Below are 24,385 nucleotides of genomic sequence, written 5' to 3'. Positions count from 1 at the left end.
AAGTAAAATTGCTTTGAAAGTCAATCCACAAAGATAGCAACCACAATATGATTATGAGGCATTTGTAGCAAATACATAATAAGATCCATAGTCACTTGCTTTCAATGTGCCGTGGATAGTAAAATTGGATGCAATAATTCAGGAGATGTTGTATTGCATGCTTTATTACATTGATAAGAATTACAAGAGTATACAAAGGCTGGAACATCACAATCCAAACTTATCCAAAATCATATCCTTGAGATCCATTCTAAGGTCTTCTCTCGTCTTAGATGTCCAGATATTAGGATGTCATATCCCTCTTGAAGTATACGCATCCAGAATTTAGGATTATCAAGTACATAAATTTTCTTCTTGAAATAAAGCAAGCCTTTATTAAGAGTCTAATCTTCATATTGTATATTATCCACCTTCAATTGATTCTTAACCATGTTCAAATAAGCATCCCATTATGAAGCTTATTTCCATTCTACTTCTTTGATTAGATCTGAAATGATACTACTAATAGTAAAAACTTCTATCTTATCTTTCAATTTGTACTTCGAATCTAATCTTTGTCATAAACTATTTGGCATAGTATGTTGTTGCCTTTTTTTGTACTCAAGCTAGATATCAAAAAATTACAATTATTCTTTTCAATGATATTGCCATGATTTCATATTTTTCAGATGCAAATCATGTAACAAAGGTTAATGGTCAATTCCAGCAACTACTCGCTTTTCTAATAGATAGTGTCGCCATATGTTTATGGCATGTATAATTGCTAATTGGTTTCGATCACGTATAGAATAATTGTGCTCTACCCTTCTGAGCTTATGTGATTTATATGCCACAAGTTGAAGGCCTCTACTAAAATCTTATTGAAGGACCATTCTAATAGCAAAGTTGGAAGCATCAATGTCAAGTGTACAAGGAAGATTAAGATCATACGGTTGCAATATTGGAGTAGTAATGAGTGCCTCCTTCAACTTATCAAAGGTGTTTTGCTACTCCAATTTTCATTCAAATGAGGCACCTTTCTCCAATAGGTTTGTCGATGAGACAGCAATGTGAATAAATTGCTAAACAAAACAGCGATAGTATCTAGTAAGGCCTAAAAATGAGTGAACTTTAAAATCATCCTTGGGAGTTGGCCAATCCTCCACTGCTTTTACCTTATCTTATTCCACATGCATGCCTTCAAAAGACACAACATGCTCCAAAAAGGTGACTTTCAACTTCCAAAGTTCACAATTTGATTACTTGCAATAAAAGCAACTATCTTGTAGTCGACATAGTACCTCTCATCGGTATTACTCATACTCTTTAGGGATTTTATTATATACAAAGATATCATCAATAAAGTCAATTACATACTTATCCAAAAGGTTTCAAAATAATCTATTCATGTGACCCATAAAAGAAATTAGAGCATTAGTGAGGCCAAAGGATAAAACTAGCCATTTGAAATGTCCATAGCATGTATAAAATGCCATCTTTTCTACATCTTCTCTTATAATCAGTGTTTGCTAATAGTCGCTCTAAAGATTAAATTTATTAAAGATAAATTTTTTAAGTGCAAAGAGTATAGGTGCTCCTCATAATAATGTACTTTCTCAAATAAGGCTTTTCTCCAAGAGTTCATCTAATGTCTTTCATAACTCTTCAAGTTCTTTTGGTGGTAAGCGATAAATTGGTCGACTTGCTGGTTTGGCTTCAAGCAATGGTTCTATTTGAAAAGGGGCACCTCAATCAGGAGGTATGCCATTAAGTAGGTTGATTGAAAAGACATTCTAATATTCTCGTATGAGTTGCTCCACTTATTCTATCCCTTTGGTAGTCTTTCCTACCATTCATGTAAGATTTGGAACCACCATATATACTAGTTGCTAATATTATAGTTGCTTCTTCATAAAAATTGTCCCTACAAAGAAGTCTTTGATTGCAGATTGTCTTTCATCTTGACTTGATGTAGAGGTACAAAGAATCACCTTGTGTCTTCCATCTTTAAAAGAGATTATCCTTACAAGTCAATTAACTTGTTTATTGTCCATCTTCAGCCATGGCATACTAAAGATAATATCATACCTTAGCTTTGTATCATGGACATATACATTTACTTCAATAATTACTTATATGATTAAGTAGAAGTATGTAAATATATATTATTTTCATAAAGTTTTTTAGTAAAGCTTTCTAGTAGCTTCATAGATGTGGTTTTGACTTTAGATGTGTTTGTAGGTCAAAAACTTGGCCATCAAGTTAATTACATGTTGGTAGCTTGTGGAATAAGTTAACTCCGCATAATACCTTGTAGAATAAGCCATCCATGTGGCACATACATAGATAAATTGCCTTGCTAGTTAAGACATATGGCTAACAAAGTGAATATGTTTTGGAGGTCCTATAGGACATCGTTATGTAGCTCCTAGTTAAGAGTATATATGGAGGCAAGAGTGAAGCCTTCTTCACTCTTGTCAATGCCATACTAGTCCTTAGTCTTGTTTCAAGACTTTCTAATCTTCTTGTTTTTAGCAATAGCCATTCTAGTTAATATTACATTACCTTTTGAGTGGCTTTCTAGTTTTCTTCAATGACACAAGAGTGTATCAAGGATTTTCTTTCTTTAAAATTCATGTCCCTAATACTTTGTTACCTTAAATCTCTCTTTTAAGTCCTAGATGTTTGTTAATTTCAAGGTTTCTTCTTCACACATTTCACTCAATACATTCTCTCGATCATCTATAAGGTATATACTTCCTCTTTTGATTTCCTTGATTTTAATTCCAAGCCAATCAGCAATTTCAATTGAAATGTAATTTTTTTATAGAGCCATAATCTACGAGCACTCTACGTGGTTGTCTTCTTAGTAGTCCCATTAGAAGCACCAATCAACTCTTTTTATAGTTGTCCAAGGCTATGCCATTTGTCTCTAAGAAACAATAGCTACTCCCAGTACTAGCCATTAACGCCTTTATTGGAGAGCCCCATTTCCCTACTCTGACTCATTATCGATTTGGTGAGTTTTGAGATTCTAAACTTGCCTTGTCTTGCTAGTTCTTGCACTTTGACAATTTAAACATCCTCTAATCTGATCGCCTGATTCTCGAGAATAGAAATACAATTCTTTTTGCACCAATATTTGTTGTCTTTGTAGTGTCATTGATCCTTATATGGCATCAATCTCCATTGATATTGATTATTGTGCCATAATATTAGATAGCGGCATAGGACTTTATGCTATAGGTCATGCTTTATGATTTTTGAAATCTATAATATCGACCCTCTCTACAATCCAAATTGCTTCTTCAAATGTTTGTAGATCCCTTAACTCAACTTCTTGCTGGATTCTAGATTTCAAACCTCGTAGAAATCGATCCATCATCTCCGCCTTTGAAACATTGTTAATTTAGAGATATTAGGGCTTGAATCAAAAGACATAAACTTGCATCGACCTAGCTTGTATAAGATTTAACAAGTAATTGTATGCTATCTTCTCCACATTGATGGACCAAAATTGATTCCTAAACTCGGTCTCAAACTCCTCCTAGTTACAAAATCCACCTTTAGCTCCATAACTTTGAACTCGATGTCGCCACCAAATAGCTGTTGCATCTCTCAAATAGCTAGGCACATATATAATTCCTTCAGTGGTATTTGCTCTAGATAATTGAAGGTATTGTTGCATATTGAAGAGCCATTGACATACATCTTCTCGTCTTGAAGTTCTAGAGTATGTACTAGGTTTATTCAATTTCAACCTAGCAGATGTCGACTCTCTTGTTCTTGAGGCTTCTATTTGCCCTTGCAAAGTAGCTTTCTGGCCTAAGAGGTCTTGTATTTGAGCCTCCATCTAGGATTGCTCTGCTATATCTGTCATACTATAATTTCTCCCTTGAACTCTACTATTGTAATGCCTTCTCACTTCTCGATTGATTTTTTAAGAGTAGCTTGTGATAGCCTCAATACAATATCCAAAGTGACTAAAATAATTGATCTTGATTAAATGATGAATATTGATATGCTACCAAAAGTAAATAGTTTAATATTTGCTCTGATACCAATGAAACATGACTAGACTATCTCAAAAATCCAAGATCTTTCTAATCTACAACAACATAAGGCCTCTTTACAAAATAAGACAAAAAAGACTATAACAAAACTAAACGGATCTAAACAAAATAGGTCATGAAAGACAAAACTGAGCAAATAGAAACAAAACAAAACAGATTTGAATAGAAAGATGCAAAACCAAACTTTACTAAGAGAAAGTATCAAAGCCATACCTAATTAGATGCTCCAAAAGACACTGGCCAATCTTATTTATACCTTATTCTACCATCTTAGACTTTCTACAATGTTCTTAGGTAGTAGGCCCTACCTAAATAACCACCTTAAATTCTTTTTCTAGAAGGTTCCATAGTAGGCCTTATTTAGATAATCACCCTATGCTTTCTTTCAGAAGATTTTATGGTAGGCCCCACCAAAATAACTACCCTAAATCTTTTCTAGAATGTTCTATGGTGGATCCTACTTGGTCCACTAACCTAATCTCAATTCTATAAACATCCATGGTTCTAATTATTTATATAATTAACTTATTCATATCAAATGATGAATAATTTTCAGCATTTTATTGGACTAAGTGCTGATAGTCTCAGAAAGCGCAGATTGAAATGAATAGTAAGCAAGCACTCGCTGTGTGGAATTGGATTCTACAAGACATGGCTACAATTTAACTCCCAATGTATCATGGGAATAACAATCTAGTGTAAGTTGGATTGAAGTGATATGAGCTAGAGTTTCCTGATTGTCGATTTTACAAGGCCATAAAGTTGGGGAGCTGCACATGTTATGGAAACACACATGAGCGGGGTTTCCATCCGTGAATTTTAGAATTCATATTTTGAGTCAACATACTGGGTACGAAGGTTCAGAGAATTCGTAAAAAAAAAAAATAGTAATTAAAAATAATAGTAATTGAGAACGTAAATTTGGTGCACCTTGTGTACGATATTTGGTAATTGTACAAACAGAGCATGCTGGAGTGGTAAGCGAAAACAGAAGTGAATATAGTGGGAATTGTTAGCTAAAATTTCCATCTAATAGTAGCAACTGCAGGCTATGGGGGACATAGTGCGTTGCCGTCGCCATTCCCGACGGACGTAAGCTGATGCTATGGAGAAAGTACTTGTAGAGATCGTGAGAGGAGGGTGGTGAGTTACTGTAAATCTCTTGTAGAGCGTTTGTCTCGCCAACTGCGTTACGATACAGTCCCCTTTTTGCTGTCTTGATTGAAGCCAGGTAGTCGCCGTAGCTGTTTGGGCGGAATGGATGGGCAAGTAGGTTGCAGGAGCGGCTTGCGGCGGAAGACGAGCCAAATGGTGATACACAGTTGCAGTTACCATTGCTGATTTTCTTTTCTTTCGGGAGCTTCCTAGTTTCCAAGCATCGCTTCTTTTGAGACCATGTGCAGACCGGTTTTGTTTTGTTTTGTTTTTCTTTTTTCTTTTTTCTTTGCTGTTTGTTTGTTTGTTTTTTTTTGTTTTTTTTGTGTTTTTTTTGGAAGGGCATTTCCCATCCTGGTACATTCAAGAATGACACAGTTCCTGCGGCAATTGTGATTATCGTAAAAGGGCTCCCCACTTTCGATCTACCGCAGGCCCTTGGTGTTGTTGGGTCGGTGGTCACCTTGCGAATACTATGGATTTGTGACCGAAATTTACGCTAAAGTACCAGTTCGGAAATTTGGGGTTGTGTTTAATTCTAGCAGTTGCAGCATCCTATGCTGCTGTGCGTGATGGAGTGCTTAGGCTGTTCTTCGTGATGTAGTCATCTCCCCAGTCCTTCGGTTTGTTTACGACACCAGCAGTATCTCTTAATGGCAGTTAGAAGGCGCTGGTACTTTTGGCGAACTGAAGGTGCTTGCTTATTTTGGAGTCGGAATTTGTGACTGTTTTAGTGCGAGAGCTCGGTTTACAGGAGCCTCTTGATACGGACAAGATGCGACGCAGTAATCGAATTGGGTGCGCTGAGTTTTTCCAGTCATTTGTCGCTTCGGTGAAACGCATTCTGATTAGGGTTGGTTTGGCGAAGAGCTTAGACCTTCGTTGGAATCTGGGCTTTTGACCAACATGCGACACGTTCACCACGGATCTTCGGGATTCGACCAAATACGAAACAAAGTGGTCGCAAACTAGAATGGAAACTTTCGGGGATGAATTACTAATATGATGGGTTTTTTCAGCCTTTGGGGGTTTTTAGATTGTACAAGATGCTGTCGAGATTGAGAATTGTTCAAACTCATTAGTCTGTCTACTTCCAGCCATATTTTCTAAGTTGTGCAAGGTTGTGGGGTTGTTGGGGGTGTATTTGCAGACTACTCGTGAAGCTGATTGAAACTCTCTACGTTTCAGAGTACGGGATTACAAGTATCCTTCGTGTACACTGTTGATACGAGTTGTAGAAGTTAGGGCTGTTTACGTAAGCAGGTTGAAGATTTCGGGATATGTCTTATTTTCCTACTGTTCTTGAGACACTAACTGGACATCAGAAGGAGATTGTTATCCTCGACCATGGCGCTTGCCAGTCTTTATGGAAACACGTGCCTCACCTTCTCGATGAGTATAAGTTATTTTCTTCGAGAAAATAACGTTCAGTGATACTCCAAGTTTTATGATTATGCCAATATTTACTAGCAATTTTAGACGAGTCGGAGATATAATCATACATTAGCATCGGACACTCGGTCACTGGTGTGGTTGAACGGTCACGCACATTATCCAAAAGCATTATGACCTCATTCTCGCCAAGGTGATATGTTTGTAATATTCTGGAAGGTGGTGCGTTGGAAACTTTTCACGATCATCAGGATGTAGGGTGCTAGGAATATATTTGTAGCGGCAGAGCACTTACGTGTGCAGATAGTTTTAGGCTGCTGATTCTTTTGGGGCCTTGACGAAGAAGATCTGAACCAGCTGTGTCATGCTACGCAATCCAGTTTGAAGGAAGGGGTATCAGGTTCTAAATCTCTCCCACTTGGAGCGGTCAGAGACTCAACGGCAGTGCAGATATGCAGGAAGACACTTCTCATATTATCCGTCCAGAAATTGCCTTAATCTTCGACAAGTCCATTTTTCAAAGTGATTCGCGCAGTGTTTTCCATTAGGTCCTTTTCATCCTCCATGCACTGCAAATGAATTGTCGACGATTGGCACAATTTTGGAATTCTTAGATTCTGCACAATTTTTTTGGATTGTTTCAAATCAGTCCCCTGTAATGGAATTATTGATGGTTTTTCATGTCAACTTTTCTGTGAACATGGGGTACACGTACCCGTTAGTGCTTGAATTCTGATCGTAATGGGGTTGCTTGTAGGTCCAGATTCCTTGCCATGTACTCCAAAGCACCAAGGATTTTGGCAGTCCCAGTTGCTGTTGCATTGCATCTTCATCATGCTCTTGTGGATCCGACTACTGTGGAGATTTTATCAACAGAGAGCCACCTGTCTCAACTCAGTGCACCTGATGTTCTTCCTGCATTGAAAAAAGCACCTTGTCAGTGATAGATGCGTGAGAGATGAGCGACTTATTGCTGGAGCCTTTTAGTTGCTATCGGTTCTGGATTTAGTTACGGTTGTTGCAATGGTTGTAGGAGATTCAGAAGTTTATGTCCAATCTCTTTTTTGGGCGCATCAATTTAGATTACAATATGCAGCAGCCCTGATGCTAATGGCCATAATCTGGAATAGGTGTTGTAATCCTTTTAGTAATTTTCGTGATTTGGATTGAAAAAAGAGTAGGTTAAAGTACTACATTAACTTGATCACAAGTTTCACCTGAAATCAGCTAGTTGTCCATCAATTTCTAAGCTAGCTGAAATTTCTGTATCAAGGATCAGACAGAATGGAGTCGAATTGGGGTGGAGAAAGTGTGCAGTCTACCTTTTCTGGAAGTTCTGCAGTATCTAATCTAAGCTCCAGCAAGACTGAGATGACTGCCACATCTTCTACTCCGAACAAGAAGCTTAAACATAACGATGGTAGCTATTCAAGTAGTATTAATTTACCCTTTGGATCAACTTTAGAGCCCTCACATGCAGACGCATCAGCTGGTAGTCCTTCATGCACGAGGGATGCTATATCAATGCTCAGCACAGATCTAGAGGTGGGTTCCAGTAACTTCTTGAACATCTCCTCTCAGTCTTCTAGGCAAAAACTGGGTGTTGCAGCTTCACTGCTCTCTACGGACAACGCTGCGGTGTTAACTGCGTCTCGAGCGAAGAAACCCCAACAAGAAGAGTTTATGGACTTGCCTCATTCTGTTCTGAAAATGACGGCTACAGGGCTTCAATGCGATCTTATCGTTGCTGGGCTTTTGCATGCCCAAGGTCTTCTTGAAACGGTACTTTGCGTGCCCAAGGACTTGATCAGCGTGCCAGTCAGGCTATCCAAGGGACTGTTGTCTAAGAACACTTGCGAGGTGCGGCAATCGAAACTCTTGAATGCTGCATGATTAGATTATAGTTTTTGCTTGCACAGCACTGTACATGCTTGTAGACTGTCTGTATGAATTTCGTTTTAAGGGGATTATTTTTGGGGGAATATTTGTCATGTGAAGTTCAATAATTGTGAATATTTTTTGCAAAGAAATAAAATAAGATTTGCTCGCCACCAATACACATTGATTTGAATCAGTGTGAGGGGAGAATTTTGGGAAGAGTTGGCTCTCTCTCTCTCTCTCTCTCTATATATATATATATATATATATATATATATAAAAAATTAACTCTAATTTTACCTAAGACAATTTTCTGAAACTGAGTTCGAATTATTCCTACAGTTTCGAATTTGAGTCGTTAATTTGGGTGTTCCACTGGGTTGATCTGCAACTAAAGTCCGGTTTGGGCGGACGCTCGTTTGCAGTGTTCTTCACTTGGGTAGTGGATAATGATGTCTGAGATTTTTAGAGGTTTGTTGCTTTGAGCTTATATTGTGTTTTCCGATGTACATATATATGCACATAATTTTCAGTTCTCATTACCGAAATTTTCAGCCGAGGGAATGCTTCTTGGGAGGATCTTGCTTTGATTTTATTTATTCAATAGAGGATTTGTGTTGGTGAATAGCTGTGTATATGACTATCTTAAACACGTGACGTGCTCCATGTAGTAAACTATACTTGACTTAGTGACTCTGGACCCTCTTATTGTGATTGGTTCTGAGTCATTGGGGGATTTTTATGACGCAATCTCTATTGTGGATATCAACTCCACTTGTGAGCAGATATCGTTGGTTTATGTGGTGCTTGTTCTCACAGGACTTGGAATTTTCACATGGAACTTGTCTAGTGCACAATTGAACGGAGTTTGTGGATGGGTTTGTTAGGTGGTTGACACACAAGGGCTGTTGCTGCCAAGCATGGTCACTGCAGCTTTGGGATCTCGACCAAAACGATATTTAGCGACGAAATTCAGCGCCGAAGAGTAAGTGTTTCATCACTCAGTGAGTGTGTCGTCAGTGTCTAGTGATATTCATGAGTCGGTTGATTTATCGTCGGATTCTGTTGTAGCCGGGGCTCAGGGCGTGAAGCAGGCACAGTTGATATGAGATTTTACTCTGGAAAAGTAGATTCTTTCGATCAGTTGAATGTCCAGGAAGAGTGACGAATATCATGATGGTAACAGACGCACTTGCAGTGTCGGTCAAGGGTCACGTAGGACTCGAATTTGACACCGATATCATTTTATGTGATTTTTCACTTCCAAACTTTTGTTTGTGACATGCTGAAGTGAGTATTCAATACGTGGTGGTTGGAAAGGTTATTGTTTCTCGTCATGTTGGAAATTCTTTAAACATTGCGTTTCTTTTACTCTGATTACTGGCAGAAATTTTCAGGGCATGTGCTTTGCTCTCTGGTTGGACCCTGCAAAGGTGCCAGACGTAGCTGAGGATGTGATGCAGGATGCCGGCCACACTCTCCCTCTTTTACTCGCAAATCGTGTCCGAGCTCAGTGCTGTGACCGAATGGGGCGCAGGTTCGACGCTATTATGAAGAGGATGCCACAGGTGACTTTTCTGTTTTCGCTCATATTGTTCATCTTTCTGAAGTTCTACAGTAAGAATGCATGCTTTGTCCGCGTTTCGACGGTGATAGTTCACCTTCAGACATGGTTCGTAGTCTTTTTGAAGGAAATGGGTTGGTAATTAATCATGTTTGCGTATGACAACTTTCCAGTTTGATCGTGTATTTTGTGTTCTTCACACTAACAGACACAACATGTAAACAGGCAGTGGTTTTTGTGGATGATAAAGGGGCACCCTGCCTTGTCAATGAAGCAGCAGCCAAATTAATGGGTCTCCCTAACGCAGGTGAAGCAGATCCAGTGCAAGTAGCTGGTGGCATTAGAAGACTAGCTGACCGGAGCAAAAATCGAGGCAGCACATACCGGTGAGTCATTGTCAGTATCCTTTGTAGCACCTTCAAGTTGTCCGTGTGAATCTAATTTTTCGTTTTCTTCGATTATAAATGCGATGAGCTAACACTACATGGTTTATTTTCTACAATCTATCGTACATTTTTTTTCTAATCTTCATCAATTTCCTTTCTGACAGGTGTTTTAACTCTTTGGTAACCTACCCGGATCATTGTCACGAGTGGTTGTGGGAGCTTAAGGATCCACGAATTGTCTTACGAGTGCGATCATACCCAATCACCAGTTTGGCAACCATTGGTCGAGTATGGCTATTCGATGACGTGACGAGGGAGAAGGATGCACATGAAGCAATAGAGGCAGCAAACGTTGCTAAATCTCAGTTTCTAGCCATGATGAGTCATGAGCTTCGGACTCCAATGACTGGTTATGATTCTCTCCTCTATTATTGAGTTGTATAATAGCAGCTGTAAGGGCCATTTATTTAGTAATACTTTCGAAGGAATTACGATGGAAGCATCCCTTTAATGCTCGTGTTTTAAAATTGTCACTCTCTTGCTGATAATTTTTTCGCTTCTTTCTCTTGTCGACAGGGGTGTTGGGTATGCTGGATCTACTGCTTCTGACGTCTCTAACCCCAGAGCAGGGGGGATATGTCAAGGTTATGCAAGTATCCGCTGAGAGTCTTATGCAGGTCTTGAATGAGATCCTCGATTTCTCCAGAATTCAGTCAGGCCACTTAGATCTGCAGATAGCAGACTTCCACATTGGAGAGCTTCTAGACCAGGTCAGATTATTTAGTTTTTGTTGTTATCTAATCCTTCATGTAAAGGAGTAAATGAGTTTTCACATTAAGTTCTCACATGTCAAGATTTTCAGAGTTCTTGGTGTGACAATGTGGCAGGTCAAAGCCTTGTTTCAAGGAAAACTACAGGAAAAAATGTTGAGCCTTACAGTATCTAAGCCACCTCCGGACGAGATGGCTGTGCGAGGTGACCCTAATCGACTCCGGCAGGTATGTCAGTGGCTGATCCCTGAGTCTAACAAACCTATTAAATCTAACAAACCTGAAATGCTCGTTGCTATTTCGACACTAATGAAAGGATGCTTCAAATAACATCAACGGTGCTAAGGTTTTTGAGTTCACAGGTACTTACAAACTTGCTGAGTAATGCAATTAAATTCACTGAGCGTGGTGATATCAAGATCATATGGAAACGCATAGATGAATCGATTCAGGTAAGACGGCCAAGAGGATTCGGATACAGTCAAAATCAGTTATGCTCTCACTGATGAGGTGCATAACAGTGATACAATCCGCAGTCTTTGTATGTATTTTCCAAGTGTCAGTGACTACTATGAGTTGAGTGACTAGTATAGGGGGTTGCCTTTGCATTGTACATACTGTTGATTAGTATGAGTATGTCAGGTCTGCTTTGAACCCTTCGAAGCAGCATCATGCACTTCGAGCACGGGTTTCTGATTTGTTTTTCTAGGCAGTTGAAGTGTTTTTTTGGATTAGCTCTTATATAGTGGTTACTTTGGAGCTCACAGGGGTTTGTAAAGGATGACGAAGCGCAGAGCGAACATTGCCAAGGCTCACAACCACCTGAGAATCATGAAGTGGGTATGAAGGAAGTTGCTGAGGATGTCCAGGACCCATCTTTCGTTGATTTAAAACGTGATCCTCCTGAAATAGTGTGTGACAGAAGAGAGACAGTTAATGAAAATTCTGAGTTCCTGCTCGATATGATTTCAGAGGATGGTGAAGGGTCTATGAATATGGGAGAGCCCCTTGACAAGCCACCGCTGTGGTTTGAGGTTCGCGTATCAGACACAGGAATAGGTCTCACGAAGGAACAGCAAGGTCGACTTTTTCAGTCTTTCTCTCAAGCTGACAGTAGTACTACGAGGAAGTTCGGGGGAACAGGTCTGGGGCTTGCTATTTGCAAAGGTCTTGTAGAAGCAATGGGAGGCAGGATATGGGTTGAAAGTGAAGTGGGTGCCGGAAGTACGTTTGTATTCTGTGTGCCACTTAAACTAGCTCTCAAGCATTGTAAATACTTGCCTGAGGTGGACATCCCTTCACGTGAAGGGGACAAGAGAGAATCAAACTGGAAGGTTGAAGGGCGAACCCTGCGAGTTCTTGTTGCAGAGGATAATAAAGTGAACCAACTCCTTATCTGGAAGATGCTCAAACATTATGGTCACGAGGTACTCTACGTCTAACCTTCTCAAGGTCATCTGTACGGTTTCTCAAGTCTTATGATGCACAGGTGAATTTTGTCAGTCAAATGGTATTCATTTGAAAGCTTAACATTAAGCAGCGCCGACTTGCATCGCATGGAAGTACATGCAGGCAGGAGAGGAATCTGTTGTACTGTGACTATAATTTATGATCTTCAATAACTCAAATATGTATTTTGTCTCCACAGGTTGAATTGGTAGGGAATGGGCAGCTTGCAGTGGACAAGATCCAAACTGGCCAATACGACATGATCTTGATGGATTTGCAAATGCCGGTTTTGGATGGTCTTAGTGCCACCAAAGCAATTCGTGCATTGGGTGGTGGTGTAGCTGATATGCCAATCTTCGCTTTGACTGCTGATGTACTGACTCAAGGTCGGGAGAGCCTTGGAGCTATGGGCTTGACTGGATATTTAACAAAACCTATTGATTGGGTCGATCTCTCTGCCAAAATCAATCAGGTAGTACAGAATAAGATCATGCAAAGCTCTACACCAAGAACACCATAGCTAAGCTATTAAAAGACAGTTTTGACTCTATAATTGAGAACTTATAACATTTGTTGTGAAAAAGAAATAGAATCACATGTGAAGAACTTTATTATTTTGAATTCTTGCAAATTGTTCTTTGAATCAAATAGATTATGGTTGGTCAAGGCAAGCTGCACACAGTCTGTGTTTGTGTCATATTTAGGAAAAATTAGTCTAGAAAGCAAGATAAATTTATTCAAGTTATTTGGTAGGTGATTATTTGGAAGGTTTTTGGAGTAAATGCACAGTTTTATTTTACTTGTAGAAATGTTCTAAAATCTATCTTGTCATTATATATGATGTGTTTTTATTACATTCTATGTGACATCAGATATTAGTTAATCATTTATGACCATGATTAATAATTTTATTAGAAGCAATAAAAGTGTTTGGTTGAAGTAAAGATTCTTTAAAAAATATTAGATAATTGAATATATTTTTGATGTCTCACAAAAAATACTTTATGTATAAATAGATTTAAGATTAGAAATTTATGAAATTTCAAGTTTATTACAATATTATTCAAGTGTACATTTTGAAATTTCTCTCAAACTCTACAAAACTATTAAAACCATCAAGTACTATTCCACTTAAGTTCAAAGGCCTCCCCCAAAGGATAGTTTAGGCCTGAAATATGTAAACCTTCTTCTCCTAGAATCTTCCTTTCGGGATTTATTGAATTTTTGTTGAAATAGAAGGAAGTATGTGTAGTGTTTATTCCTAATAATATAACACCATCAAGAATCCAACCTTCTTCAAGTGCATATTCTTTAAATTTTAGTTTGGATTTTAGGACTCCTTCTCCATTTTTGAGAGATGCTTCAAATATAATAAGGCTTGACTTATTTACTTTTAAGTAAATAATAATCTCGTCTCCATTGTCTAAAAAGACATATCCATTTGCTTTTCCACTTAAAGCACCACTTGGAAAAACCACCACCAATGTAAAAGGTGTTTTTCGAACCTCAATTGATGTCAATGCACTTTCTTGTAATGGAAGGATAACACCTTCATGAATATGTACATTAATTGAATCCCATGGTGCACTTAAAGTGAAATTTTCACCTACACTTTGTATTTTTGACCAATCAAACATATTATACCAAGTGCCTTTGGGAAAATATGCTTCAATTGAAGTTGTATTTGCTGTAACTACTGGAGATACTAAAATGCTATTACCAATAAGAAATTGGTAGTTAACATTTAAAGTATTTGGATCTGTAGGAAAAGCAAAAAACAAAGGTCTTACAATAGGATATCCTTTTTTATTTGCTTCATAGTTTAAAGTGTAAAAGAAAGGAAGCAAACGATATCTCAAACCCAAAGCTTTTTGAGCTGAGATTGTAACTGATTCCCAAAGATACAATTCTTTAGGTTTATTAGCAATATTATTATGCGCTCTAGAAAATGGATGAAATGCTCCAACTTGAATCCATCGATTGCATATATCTTCAGTAGTTTCATCATTAAATCCACATATATCTGCTCCAATCATTGGTATTCCAAAAATTCCAAAATTTAACACCGTTACTATAGAATATGCTAGATCATTAAAAGATGCACCATTATCTCCAGTCCAATGAGCAGTATGAGCTCCCGAGCCAATGAAACCACTTCGAGAAAGAACAAAGGGTCTCTTTTCACGCACTATAGTCATTGCTTTATTTGTCGCAATTGCTTCAGAAAGTCCATACAAATTATGAACATTATATTCAATTGTTCCATCATAATGTTTTACTGTCATTGCTGCCGTTCTATAACCAAGACCTTCATATGTTCCTTCATGGTTGATTTTGTAAGTGGGAATGTCATACTTGGTGTGATTAAGTACATTTGGACATTGTAAATAACAACTTGTATAATCGTCAATTATTGTACCATTCCATGTACATGATATTCCCGTACAAAAATTAGCAAGCTCATTCATATCAATCCACATTCCGTCAAAAGGTATTTGATTGTAAAAACTTTGCGTCTCATTAATCCACCATTGAGTTGCATTTGGATGGAAAAAATCTGGAAAAAAAACTGGCCCAGGCCATACTTGACCCAAATAGTTCTCTCCATTTTGCTTTTTTAGATAAATATTGGCTTCAAGTCCACGTATATATGTTCCATAATTTTGATATGCAATACTAATACCTGAAAAATGACACAATCTATTATAAATCTTATCAAAATTATACTATAAAAAACATATAAAATATATAAAACATTTTAATAAAGAATAATACCAATAGTAGTAATAAAAATATTTCTAATAAAATCAAACAATTGTTACAAATTATGATAAATATTTTACATGTTTTAGCTTATAATAAGTACATATATATTCAAATCATATATAATTTTACCTGGATCAATAATAATAACATATTGTTGTCCATTGGCATGCAATTCATCTACAAATGCTCGCCATTCTTCCAAAGGAAATCTCTCTTTGTCATTTGTGAAATCTTTATATTTATCCATATAATCAATATCATTCCACATAGTATCGAGAGGAATCTTTGCTTTTCTAAAATTTTCAACAACAGCCTTTGTCATACTCACATTCCTATAACCCCAACGACATTGATGAAATCCTGCAACCATTTCCACATATAAATTTTTGTGTATCTTGACAACAGTTAGAATTAGTACTAAATTTATATATATAAACACAAGAAAAAGAAACTACAAGATTCAAAGACAAATAACTCAATAAAATTATCGTAACAACTAAGACAGCAATTGTTAGTTCTTTTACCAAATGACCAATATGGTTGAGGAGCGGGTCTCCCAACAAGTTGAGTAAATTGATCCACAACATCCAGTGGACTTGGACCTAGAAAGAAGTAAAAATCCAAAACGCCTCCCAGCACTTTGTATGTCAAATAATTCTCCTGATAAACAACCTCCATGCCGTTGCTATTGAGAAGCAAAACACCATGAAACAATCCTCCTTCACGGCCATCCAGGTAAAATGGATACGATCCATACAAATCCACATCGGTCCTTATAGATCCGGTGTCGGTAGCCCACAACGTAAAAGTGCGATTCTTGTTGAGCTTTAAACCGTCAGGCCGTGTGCTTTCGCCCAGACCAAACAAAGCTGCTGTGGAAGGCAACTGGGTAGACAGTTCCAGATATTGGTCTTTGAAAACCAGTGAGTTGAACAATAAGTTTTTGTTGCCTGTCGTCGGAGGTGTCGAGTTGAATAACACCTCCCCGTTCGATATCCTTGTCACAGCAAATCCAAATGGTTTTCGAGTATAGGTAACAGCTAGTTGGGGAGAGGAGACGTGCTTTAGTTTTGAGGATAGTTTGGGTCGGGGAAGGAGGCTGTGAGGCACTTCCCATCGAGAATTGGAATAGTCTGAAATGTACACCCGCAATCGTGTCTTCTTTTCAATCCTACACAGGACGATTTTTAGTGGAAGTAAAATAAGAGGATTAAATCAGGATCACACCCTGAATATATCAGACTAAAGATAGCTTTAGCAGATCACAATATGGTTTGAATACGATCAGCTAAGTGCAGGAGTTTGTGAGTGGGAAATTGATGCGACTGATTCCATTTGTTGGATTGGTTACCGCAGAATTGATTCACCAGTGAGATGGAGGAGAAAGAAGGGGAAAGAATGGACGAGGTTTTGATTGATTACCTGACTGTCACTTGCAATGGATTGATATCTTCACCGTATGTGTCGTTTCCAGATTCAGAAACGAAGCCTAAGGTTGCCTCAAAGCCTTGCTTGTTCTCATATTCCTTCATAGACGTAAGGATGTGCATGCCGCGCTGGCGATCCATGAAAGCTTCATTGAATTTTATTCCTGCATCGACTTCCGGCAACTTCACCGAAATCACGAACAAAACCAATGCGGAAAAGAAAATCTTGCCGCTTGCCATGATGGCTGAAAACACCGTTTCAAAACTCCTTCGAAAGATATCGATACAATTGATTTTGAAAGTAATCTGTCACGAAGGAGAAGAAGAAGAAGAAGAAGAAGCGGCATCAGTTATGAGTTTTCATTACAAAACATGATCATTGGCAGCAGGATGGGTCATGCCCTCCGATTCAAAAATATTTGCAACAATGGAACACGGCATAAAAACCATAGAATTTCAATCACTAGCAAAACCCAACACACCGAATACTATGTATAGAATACTTTGAAGTACATGTAGAAAGATGGACCCAATGATTGCAGCTTGCATTCAATTACAAGATGAAATGAGCAATCTAAAGAGTGCCTAGTCTAGGCGCACCTAATTACGCCAACCAGGTATTCTACCGAAATCGCCAACTTGAAAAGGACACACACCGCTTTACGTCTCTGTAGGTCTGCCAGGCAACGGTGGTTGTTAAAATCGTAGGGCCATTCTTCACTCTTTAGAGGTTACAGCTCCCATATATCGTCGCCATCATCAACAGGGAAAACCAAACGCATAAACGTGTACATCGAATCATAACGTAAACAGTTCACATGACGTCGTTACGCGATCAATCATCCCACTTCCAATCTAGTCATCAGCCAATAAACCAATAAAAGTGATCTACCCACACCACCCTTCCCACTCACTCAATCAACAAAAACGCAGGTCGCTAGAACGGCACCAAGCCAGCTCTGCCCCAGCAACCTTCCCTCTCTCACCAGCCTGTACTGACCCGCAGCTGAACTCCGCTGCTGTATGTAATAAGCTTTCAGAACCGATATTTGATAAGCTATCCCAGCAACACAAGATACGAGACGGACATGAGAGCTGGTTCCGCACCAGAAGTAATGACCCGTAAGGACCAACTCTCAAGGCATCGTGAGGAGACCGTAACTCACCGCCTGAGACGAGACAAACAGTAACAGCATTTGCTGAAAGAGGCAAAAGCTAGTGAAAGCAGTAGCAGCAGCACTGGTAGCATTTTGGCAGTGAAGAGGATAAACGCAAGCAAGCAAGAAAAAGCACGCGCAGAGAACTGGTCCTGTTGATGGGCTGTGTCATATACATACAGGTGCCAGAATGTCTGCACCAGTAGTGCTCAGGTCCAGTTGTCTTCACTGCAAGCTCTCCTAGTCTCTGTTGAGTTCTTGCTATCTGTCCCCTTATGATTTCATTTAAAGCGTGCTCTTTTTTCTTATCTTCTAGTTCACGGCTCTCGATGCTGTAGATTGGTGGGATGCAGTTGTTTTGTTGTTTCTCGCTTTACACCGATACTTGTTTATGTTGGACTGCCATGCTGCGGTCCAACAGGAGGACTTTACAAGACCAAGTCGCATGCATTCGTGGCCTTCGCCCATTGATACCTTTGTTTGTCCTTCCCAGAAACACGAATGAAATTCTTCCCTTCAACTTCACTTCATTCATCCGTTCAGACAGATAACTTCATTCATGCACTCAGACAGACAGACAGACACCTTTTCGATTTTTATGTATGAATTTGATGTAAAACGTGAAACAAAAGATGTAATCAAAGTTTATTTATATATATTTTTTTCTTTACTTTTTTAAGTGAACCATTAGGTGGACATCCTGAATGCCATTCACCCCTACATACACACAATACTTTTTATCTTTACTTTTATTTTTTTCTCTCTCTAAAAATTTTAACATTTTAAATGAAAAATATCATTAATTTCATTTAGGGCATCTTTTTATTGGGAATTGTTACTTGGGCTTTCAAGGTTACTAGCAAGTACATGACATGACCTTACAAGATTGGACTCAATACATATGATGATCAAAAAAGGCAAAGGTTTATTTATTGCTTAGTCAAAAATTATATGGTCTCTCATCCAACTGTAATTTGACTTGTGGTGCTACTTCTCAACTGACAGCTAAGTGCTTTCCTTGACCCTTACGTATTCTTCTACTTTGCTATGTCCCTCATTAATTTTGATGGCCTTATAATGGCGTATTATCCTCTCTTTTATTGTTCCTCTAATGTTGTGCCATCAGGGTATTTTGGCAGGCATCATGTATGGTGGATACATGCTCCTTAGAGAGATAACATCTTTATACTTGGATGTGGATTCTTTAAGCAAGTAATATTTCACCTCCTCCCTCTGCCACCTCCTTCTTTTTTATCAAGATATCTCACATTTTGTCCTTAGGATCTTTGAAAAGTAAGAATTTTTTTGGATTTGGATTGTGCATCTCAGAATACTCTGTGGATGGTGGTTCCTGTCTATTGTACAATTTAAAAATTGTTTAGGCAAATCCATGTATATATGATAGTACTTATATTAGATTTTTGATCCATGTTGATAGACATCAAAAATTGTGTTGCATATAGAATTTGAGCAAATCAAGCAATTTACCATGTTAGAGTGGATGGAAAATCTTTCTTCAAGATAGAGATGTTTGACAAAATGATTCAATATTATACACTAGGCTTCCTCTACATCATTGATCTCTCCATCTAAGCCACTACTATGCACATCATTGTCATTGAGCTTGTGCTTTGTGATTAAGTAAGTAAGTTATATCATGTAACATATTCTTGATATCAATCGATAGCCACAAGTAATAAGTACATCAAACTTATAGTTTGATACAATATTCAAGATCTATAATTGGTCCTTCTGATCAATTATACATGTAAGTGATATGTGAGGTGAATTTGCATCTTTATGTGTCTATTTAGGATATGAGATTGTTAGAAGGGCTATTATTGTATACTATACTACACATTCTTTTATCATTTTTGAATTGATCTAAGTTAAGATTTATGTATCCTAATCTTATTCTGCTAGTAGGAGTAGATCTTCTTTGTTTCATATCTTTATTGTTTGTGTCATGCTTTTGACATGCAATTGCAATCTACTAAGCACAAATGCTAATGTTACTTGAGCTTCTTGGAATTTGGCATTAAGAGCTTACAATTCCTTGACTTAGATTTGAATGACATTTTTCAATGCTTTAAGAGTATCTTATTTCTATTGTGTTGCATAAATTTTGTCTTGTAATTTTTGTAACTCATCTTTTATGATTGTATAATTGTACTTGAGTTTCATAAGTTTGTCTTATTATTGAAAAATCACACAATATATTTTTTAAATTGAGACGACAAGTTTTCTATTTTATGCAATTTATTTCCTATATCTTAGATGCCTATGGATGTTAACGAAACATTATGTAGTTGGACTATGTCTTGTTTCAATTGTTTGATCTACAATTGTAATACTATGTTGAACTTGTAATATTTATGGATCATATCTTAGGCATAGTCTTCACGGAGCTATAACCTTGTGGTTTCTTCATTAGCCAATACCACCAACTTGTGTAATATATACATTAGGATTTTGTGTTGCAACCAAGTTTCTTAGATTGTTGCTTTCTAATTTGTTTCCTTCATACTAAGATGCAATAAATCTATTACAATGATGTAGATATCGACATTGGTCCAAGATTTCTTATGCTCAACTTCATCATTAAATTTTTCATATAATATTTGCTCTTGACATCTTCTTTGATCTTTCTATAGATATTCTTGATCAACCTTTGACGTAATATACATCTAAATTTGGTAATATGATATTAATATTTGATAATATATATTGAAAAGAAGAAACTAATGGTAGTACAAGAATATTAGTCTTTTTAAAGATACCTCAATTTTTGTGTACAAGCATTATTGATGATTATGCCTCAGTCAATTTTTTTATCATTTTTCACTAAGAGATATAAGTCTGTGGTGACATTTGAAATAATGTTGACTTACTTGCAAAAAAATATTCAAGACAATATGCCACAAATATGGATATACCTCTTAATGTTACATTTGATCTTTACAATATGCATATTGTATTTGTTTATTCTATAGATTTTATTATTAGTAATGTCATTATGTTTAAGGTATGGCAACTCATATTCAAGTCAATATTTAGTGACTTTCAAAATATCAAATCCAAACATTACCTTAAGATAATTTACATTCCACAAGATTTCCTTGTCTTTGATCAAATCTAAGTACTAGTCATCTAATGATTTGTATCATGCAATGCTTTGGACAAATTTTTAATACCACTTCTTATTTATGGCAATTAAGAACTAACAATAATAACTTCATAAACCTACATTATCGGCCCGCTTATTATCTTATATATCAATCTATGCTTAGATCTTAGATATAGTGAAGAATTGTATATATATCAAGATGCTTACAAAAAAGAAGGAAATACTTGAAATCGAGATAAATAAAAACAAGAAGGAAAAGAAACAAGATGGTATAAGTGAAAGATGGCAAGATAAGTATTCTAAGATGGAAAATTAGTGTTGAGAGGTATTTGTATAAGAAACCATATTAATGTAAAGGTTTTCAAATGTTGTTATGTTGGCCATCAATTTTATTGTCAATAAGATAAGCTACTTTATAATTATACCATGTTTAAATAATGAGGTGGTAATATGAAAAACCACAATCTCAAAAGAATGTGTTAGATACAACTTAGAATTATAATTGTATGATGATTCTGAATTGTCATTTTTTTTGACGATTCAACTAATATCTTTTAGGAAAGTAGCATATAGGCACGTAAAAATTGAGCTTGTAAATTCATATTGACAAATTTTATTTGTATTTATGATAGTGATGTGTATATTATAATTTTTTTAATTGATTAATAAAACTATAGAGTTGGACAGCACAAACTGAATTCTATACAATCTATGCCAAAATGCATTGAATTTGATACTTTGAATTTTTGGGTCTTTGGGGCACCAAATGATCATGTTGTTTCTATTAATTTTGAGAGGTTTACACTTATTTTTAATAGATAGTGGATATTTTTTTTCTAACTATATTCAATTATGGTTATAGCATAGTGGTGTAATTTGTCTATTTTTTTGAAATCTTTTACATGAGCCACAAGTGCTTTGATAGCCGAGTCTTGCAAAAGTAAGAATTTATTGAATGTAGACACAATGTATTATATAGGAAGTAGGGATTGAATTCCAAATACAATTTCAAACAAAGAATGGTCCATTGCAATTTTATAAGCTATGCAATGGATCTAAAAGATAGCCAATAAATATTCATTCTAGTCGGCTTTATTCTCATGTATAAAGCAACATAACATATTAATAATAGTTTTTTTAGTAAATTTGGTTAGTCCATTGTCCTATGGATAATAGGTTGTAGATGTGTAATGCTTGATAAACAAAAGGTTTATCAAATATTGCACAATGATTTGTTGATACTTCACTCCAATATGGTATAACAAGCTCTTGAGAGATAATCAACAATAATATTTTGTATTTTAAAGATGTAAATAATTTAAAAGCCATATTCTATAAGTAGCATTATCTATCAAGCTATACGTCCAATAATCATGAGTTGATTTATTAGATTGAATAATGTGTAATGATCAACAAAAAATTAAAATTTTTTCTTAAAAAAATAATGCTTGTATTTTTTCATGGCATATGCTATTGCCACAACCTCGCATTTTGAGGTTGAATAATTTTGTTCTATCATTTTTAACATTTGGCTTGCATACAATACGAGTTGATTTACTTTCTTTGTGTGGTTTTGTGCAATCATTTCTCTAATAGAGACATTAGATATGTTGGTGTATACATTAAATAAGACTTACTAATTACATACCAATAATATTGGATAATTCAAATATATGCATTTAACTCACTTAAAAGCTTTAGCAAGGGAAGTATGCTAATATAGCTCATATTTATACTTGTATTTATTGAATTTGGATATAGGTGAGATCATGTGTGCCAAAATTTTAATAAATGTCATGTTGAACTAAGCTATCTCAAAAATATTTTATATGGCTTTATGATTGTAAGGTATAAGTATATTCTATATTTATTTGATTTTCTCAAGATTGAGAAACTTGTCCAAATGATAAATAATATATCCAAGTATGAGCCTAGAGAAGAATAAAAACATATATTTATTTGCTTTAATTCTGATGTCATATTTTTAACACGCTTCAAGATTTGTTGCAAATAGTAGATGTATTTATTTTTGGATCCATAGATGGTTATATCATCAAGGTATATTTAAAAGAATTTTTGGAGATATGATTTAAATAAAAATTCTATTACATATTAGAATATCATGGGTACATTTTTTGCATCAAACTACATTTGTTTGAAATAGAATAATCTCCATTCTATAGAGAAGGTTGCTTTGTTTTTATCCTCTGGTGCCATAGCCACTAGGTAATTTCTTAAGAAACAATTGATAAAGCTATGCATCTTATGGCTTGCTATCTTGTTGGTAATTTCTTCTATATACAAGAAGGAAAAATGATTATTTTTTGTAGCAACATTTAATCGACAAAAATCCACATAAATTTATAGAGCTCTTGATTTTTTTGGGATAATTACCATGGATGACATCCATGAAGTAAAATCCATAGGTAAAATAAATCTAGTTTATAGGAGTTTTTTCAACTCATACTTCATGATTTGTATATAATTGGGATTCATTTAACATTACTTCTGTTGAATTGACGTAGCATTTGAGACAAGATTGATTTGATGCTTGTCCATCACTACAATTATTTTTTTTAAATCTTCACATAACTAACAAATATGTTTTGATATTTTTATAACAATAAAATTACAATGATTTTTATGTTGCTAGATGTATTAGATTGTGATGTATTTGGATTTTAAAGGTATCCTAGGATTGATAAGTTTTATTTTATTTTTTTGCATTAAGCAACCATCTTATAATTTTTTGTCCTTTCAATTTAATTCATATTGATTATTTATTGATGAAAAATCAATCTTAAAACTTAATAATAAATTTCATAGATATATCTAATTATTTGTTATTTGTTATGGCCACAAAGTTTATTTTTGCATTAGAAATCAAGTTAAGTTTGAATGCATACATAAGCTCCTCTTGATCTAAGTTTAATGAGAAGGTCTAATTTCTGCATGTAATTTGTGAAGTCATTCAAGTTTTTTCTTAAGTGATACAGTTATTGATATGAATATACACATATTAATATTGATAATGAATAGTGATTTTATTACTGAATCAATTATAAGACACTTTCATATCTTGTAATTACGATCTTTTTAAGATGACTAAGGAGCGACTTCTATCGAGCATCATAAATATTGAAAAAAGTAATTGGTATACAAATTTCTTGAGTGGTGATAATTTTATTTTGTAATATCTAAAAAAAATATAATCGAAGCATCAATTTTTATATGGAGTATAAATAAATTAACTTCGGAATAA

The 24,385-nt window shown here is 36.0% G+C and overlaps 2 protein-coding genes across 8 annotated transcripts; one reads left to right on the top strand and one right to left on the bottom strand.

Moving 5' to 3' along the window:
- Nucleotides 1-5,190: 5,190 nt before the first annotated feature.
- LOC112287360 (putative histidine kinase 4) lies at nucleotides 5,191-13,267 on the top strand. 7 transcript variants are annotated; one of them, XM_024530327.3, is made up of 13 exons: nucleotides 5,216-5,363; nucleotides 6,358-7,147; nucleotides 7,357-8,459; nucleotides 9,365-9,462; nucleotides 9,865-10,045; nucleotides 10,267-10,427; nucleotides 10,592-10,836; nucleotides 11,004-11,197; nucleotides 11,315-11,425; nucleotides 11,560-11,649; nucleotides 11,965-12,037; nucleotides 12,170-12,624; nucleotides 12,846-13,267. In XM_024530327.3, exons 3-13 carry the CDS (start codon nucleotides 7,884-7,886, stop codon nucleotides 13,164-13,166), a joined length of 2,505 nt encoding a protein of 834 aa, XP_024386095.1. In that variant the 5' UTR covers nucleotides 5,216-5,363; nucleotides 6,358-7,147; nucleotides 7,357-7,883; the 3' UTR covers nucleotides 13,167-13,267. The 7 variants fall into 7 exon arrangements, with proteins under 7 accessions (XP_090107145.1, XP_090107138.1, XP_024386095.1 ...); XM_090251019.1 differs by having other exon boundaries at nucleotides 5,191-5,363; nucleotides 7,363-8,459; nucleotides 11,965-12,624; XM_090251012.1 differs by having other exon boundaries at nucleotides 5,213-5,363; nucleotides 11,965-12,624.
- A 410-nt stretch (nucleotides 13,268-13,677) lies between these two features.
- LOC112287321 (alpha-xylosidase 1) lies at nucleotides 13,678-17,999 on the bottom strand. Its single transcript, XM_024530272.2, has 6 exons — nucleotides 17,826-17,999; nucleotides 17,496-17,515; nucleotides 16,835-17,145; nucleotides 15,937-16,583; nucleotides 15,542-15,772; nucleotides 13,678-15,329 (listed from the first exon to the last, which is right to left on the bottom strand). The coding sequence occupies exons 3-6, from the start codon at nucleotides 17,077-17,079 to the stop codon at nucleotides 13,762-13,764; spliced, it is 2,691 nt and encodes an 896-aa protein (XP_024386040.1). The 5' UTR covers nucleotides 17,080-17,145; nucleotides 17,496-17,515; nucleotides 17,826-17,999; the 3' UTR covers nucleotides 13,678-13,761.
- Nucleotides 18,000-24,385: the final 6,386 nt, after the last annotated feature.

The sequence above is a fragment of the Physcomitrium patens genome, chromosome 1, assembly GCF_059467195.1.
Source record: "Physcomitrium patens ecotype Gransden chromosome 1, ASM5946719v1, whole genome shotgun sequence".
Taxonomy (NCBI): domain Eukaryota; kingdom Viridiplantae; phylum Streptophyta; class Bryopsida; order Funariales; family Funariaceae; genus Physcomitrium; species Physcomitrium patens.
Note: the sequence above shows the minus strand (reverse complement) of the source record. Positions and strands in the feature narration are given on the sequence as shown.

What these genes read in the sequence shown, in the direction of transcription:
- LOC112287360 (XM_090251019.1), top strand. Translation starts at nt 7,884, where the DNA reads ATGGAGTCGAATTGGGGTGGAGAAAGTGTGCAGTCTACCTTTTCTGGA. An exon ending in ACGAAATTCAGCGCCGAAGA is followed by an intron (nt 9,463 to 9,864) that starts GTAAGTGTTTCA and finishes GATTACTGGCAG; the next exon opens with AAATTTTCAGGGCATGTGCT. An exon ending in AATCGAGGCAGCACATACCG is followed by an intron (nt 10,428 to 10,591) that starts GTGAGTCATTGT and finishes CCTTTCTGACAG; the next exon opens with GTGTTTTAACTCTTTGGTAA.
- LOC112287321 (XM_024530272.2), bottom strand. Translation starts at nt 17,079, where the DNA reads ATGGCAAGCGGCAAGATTTTCTTTTCCGCATTGGTTTTGTTCGTGATT. An exon ending in TCAACCATATTGGTCATTTG is followed by an intron (nt 15,773 to 15,936) that starts GTAAAAGAACTA and finishes AAATGGTTGCAG; the next exon opens with GATTTCATCAATGTCGTTGG. An exon ending in TGTTATTATTATTGATCCAG is followed by an intron (nt 15,330 to 15,541) that starts GTAAAATTATAT and finishes GTCATTTTTCAG; the next exon opens with GTATTAGTATTGCATATCAA.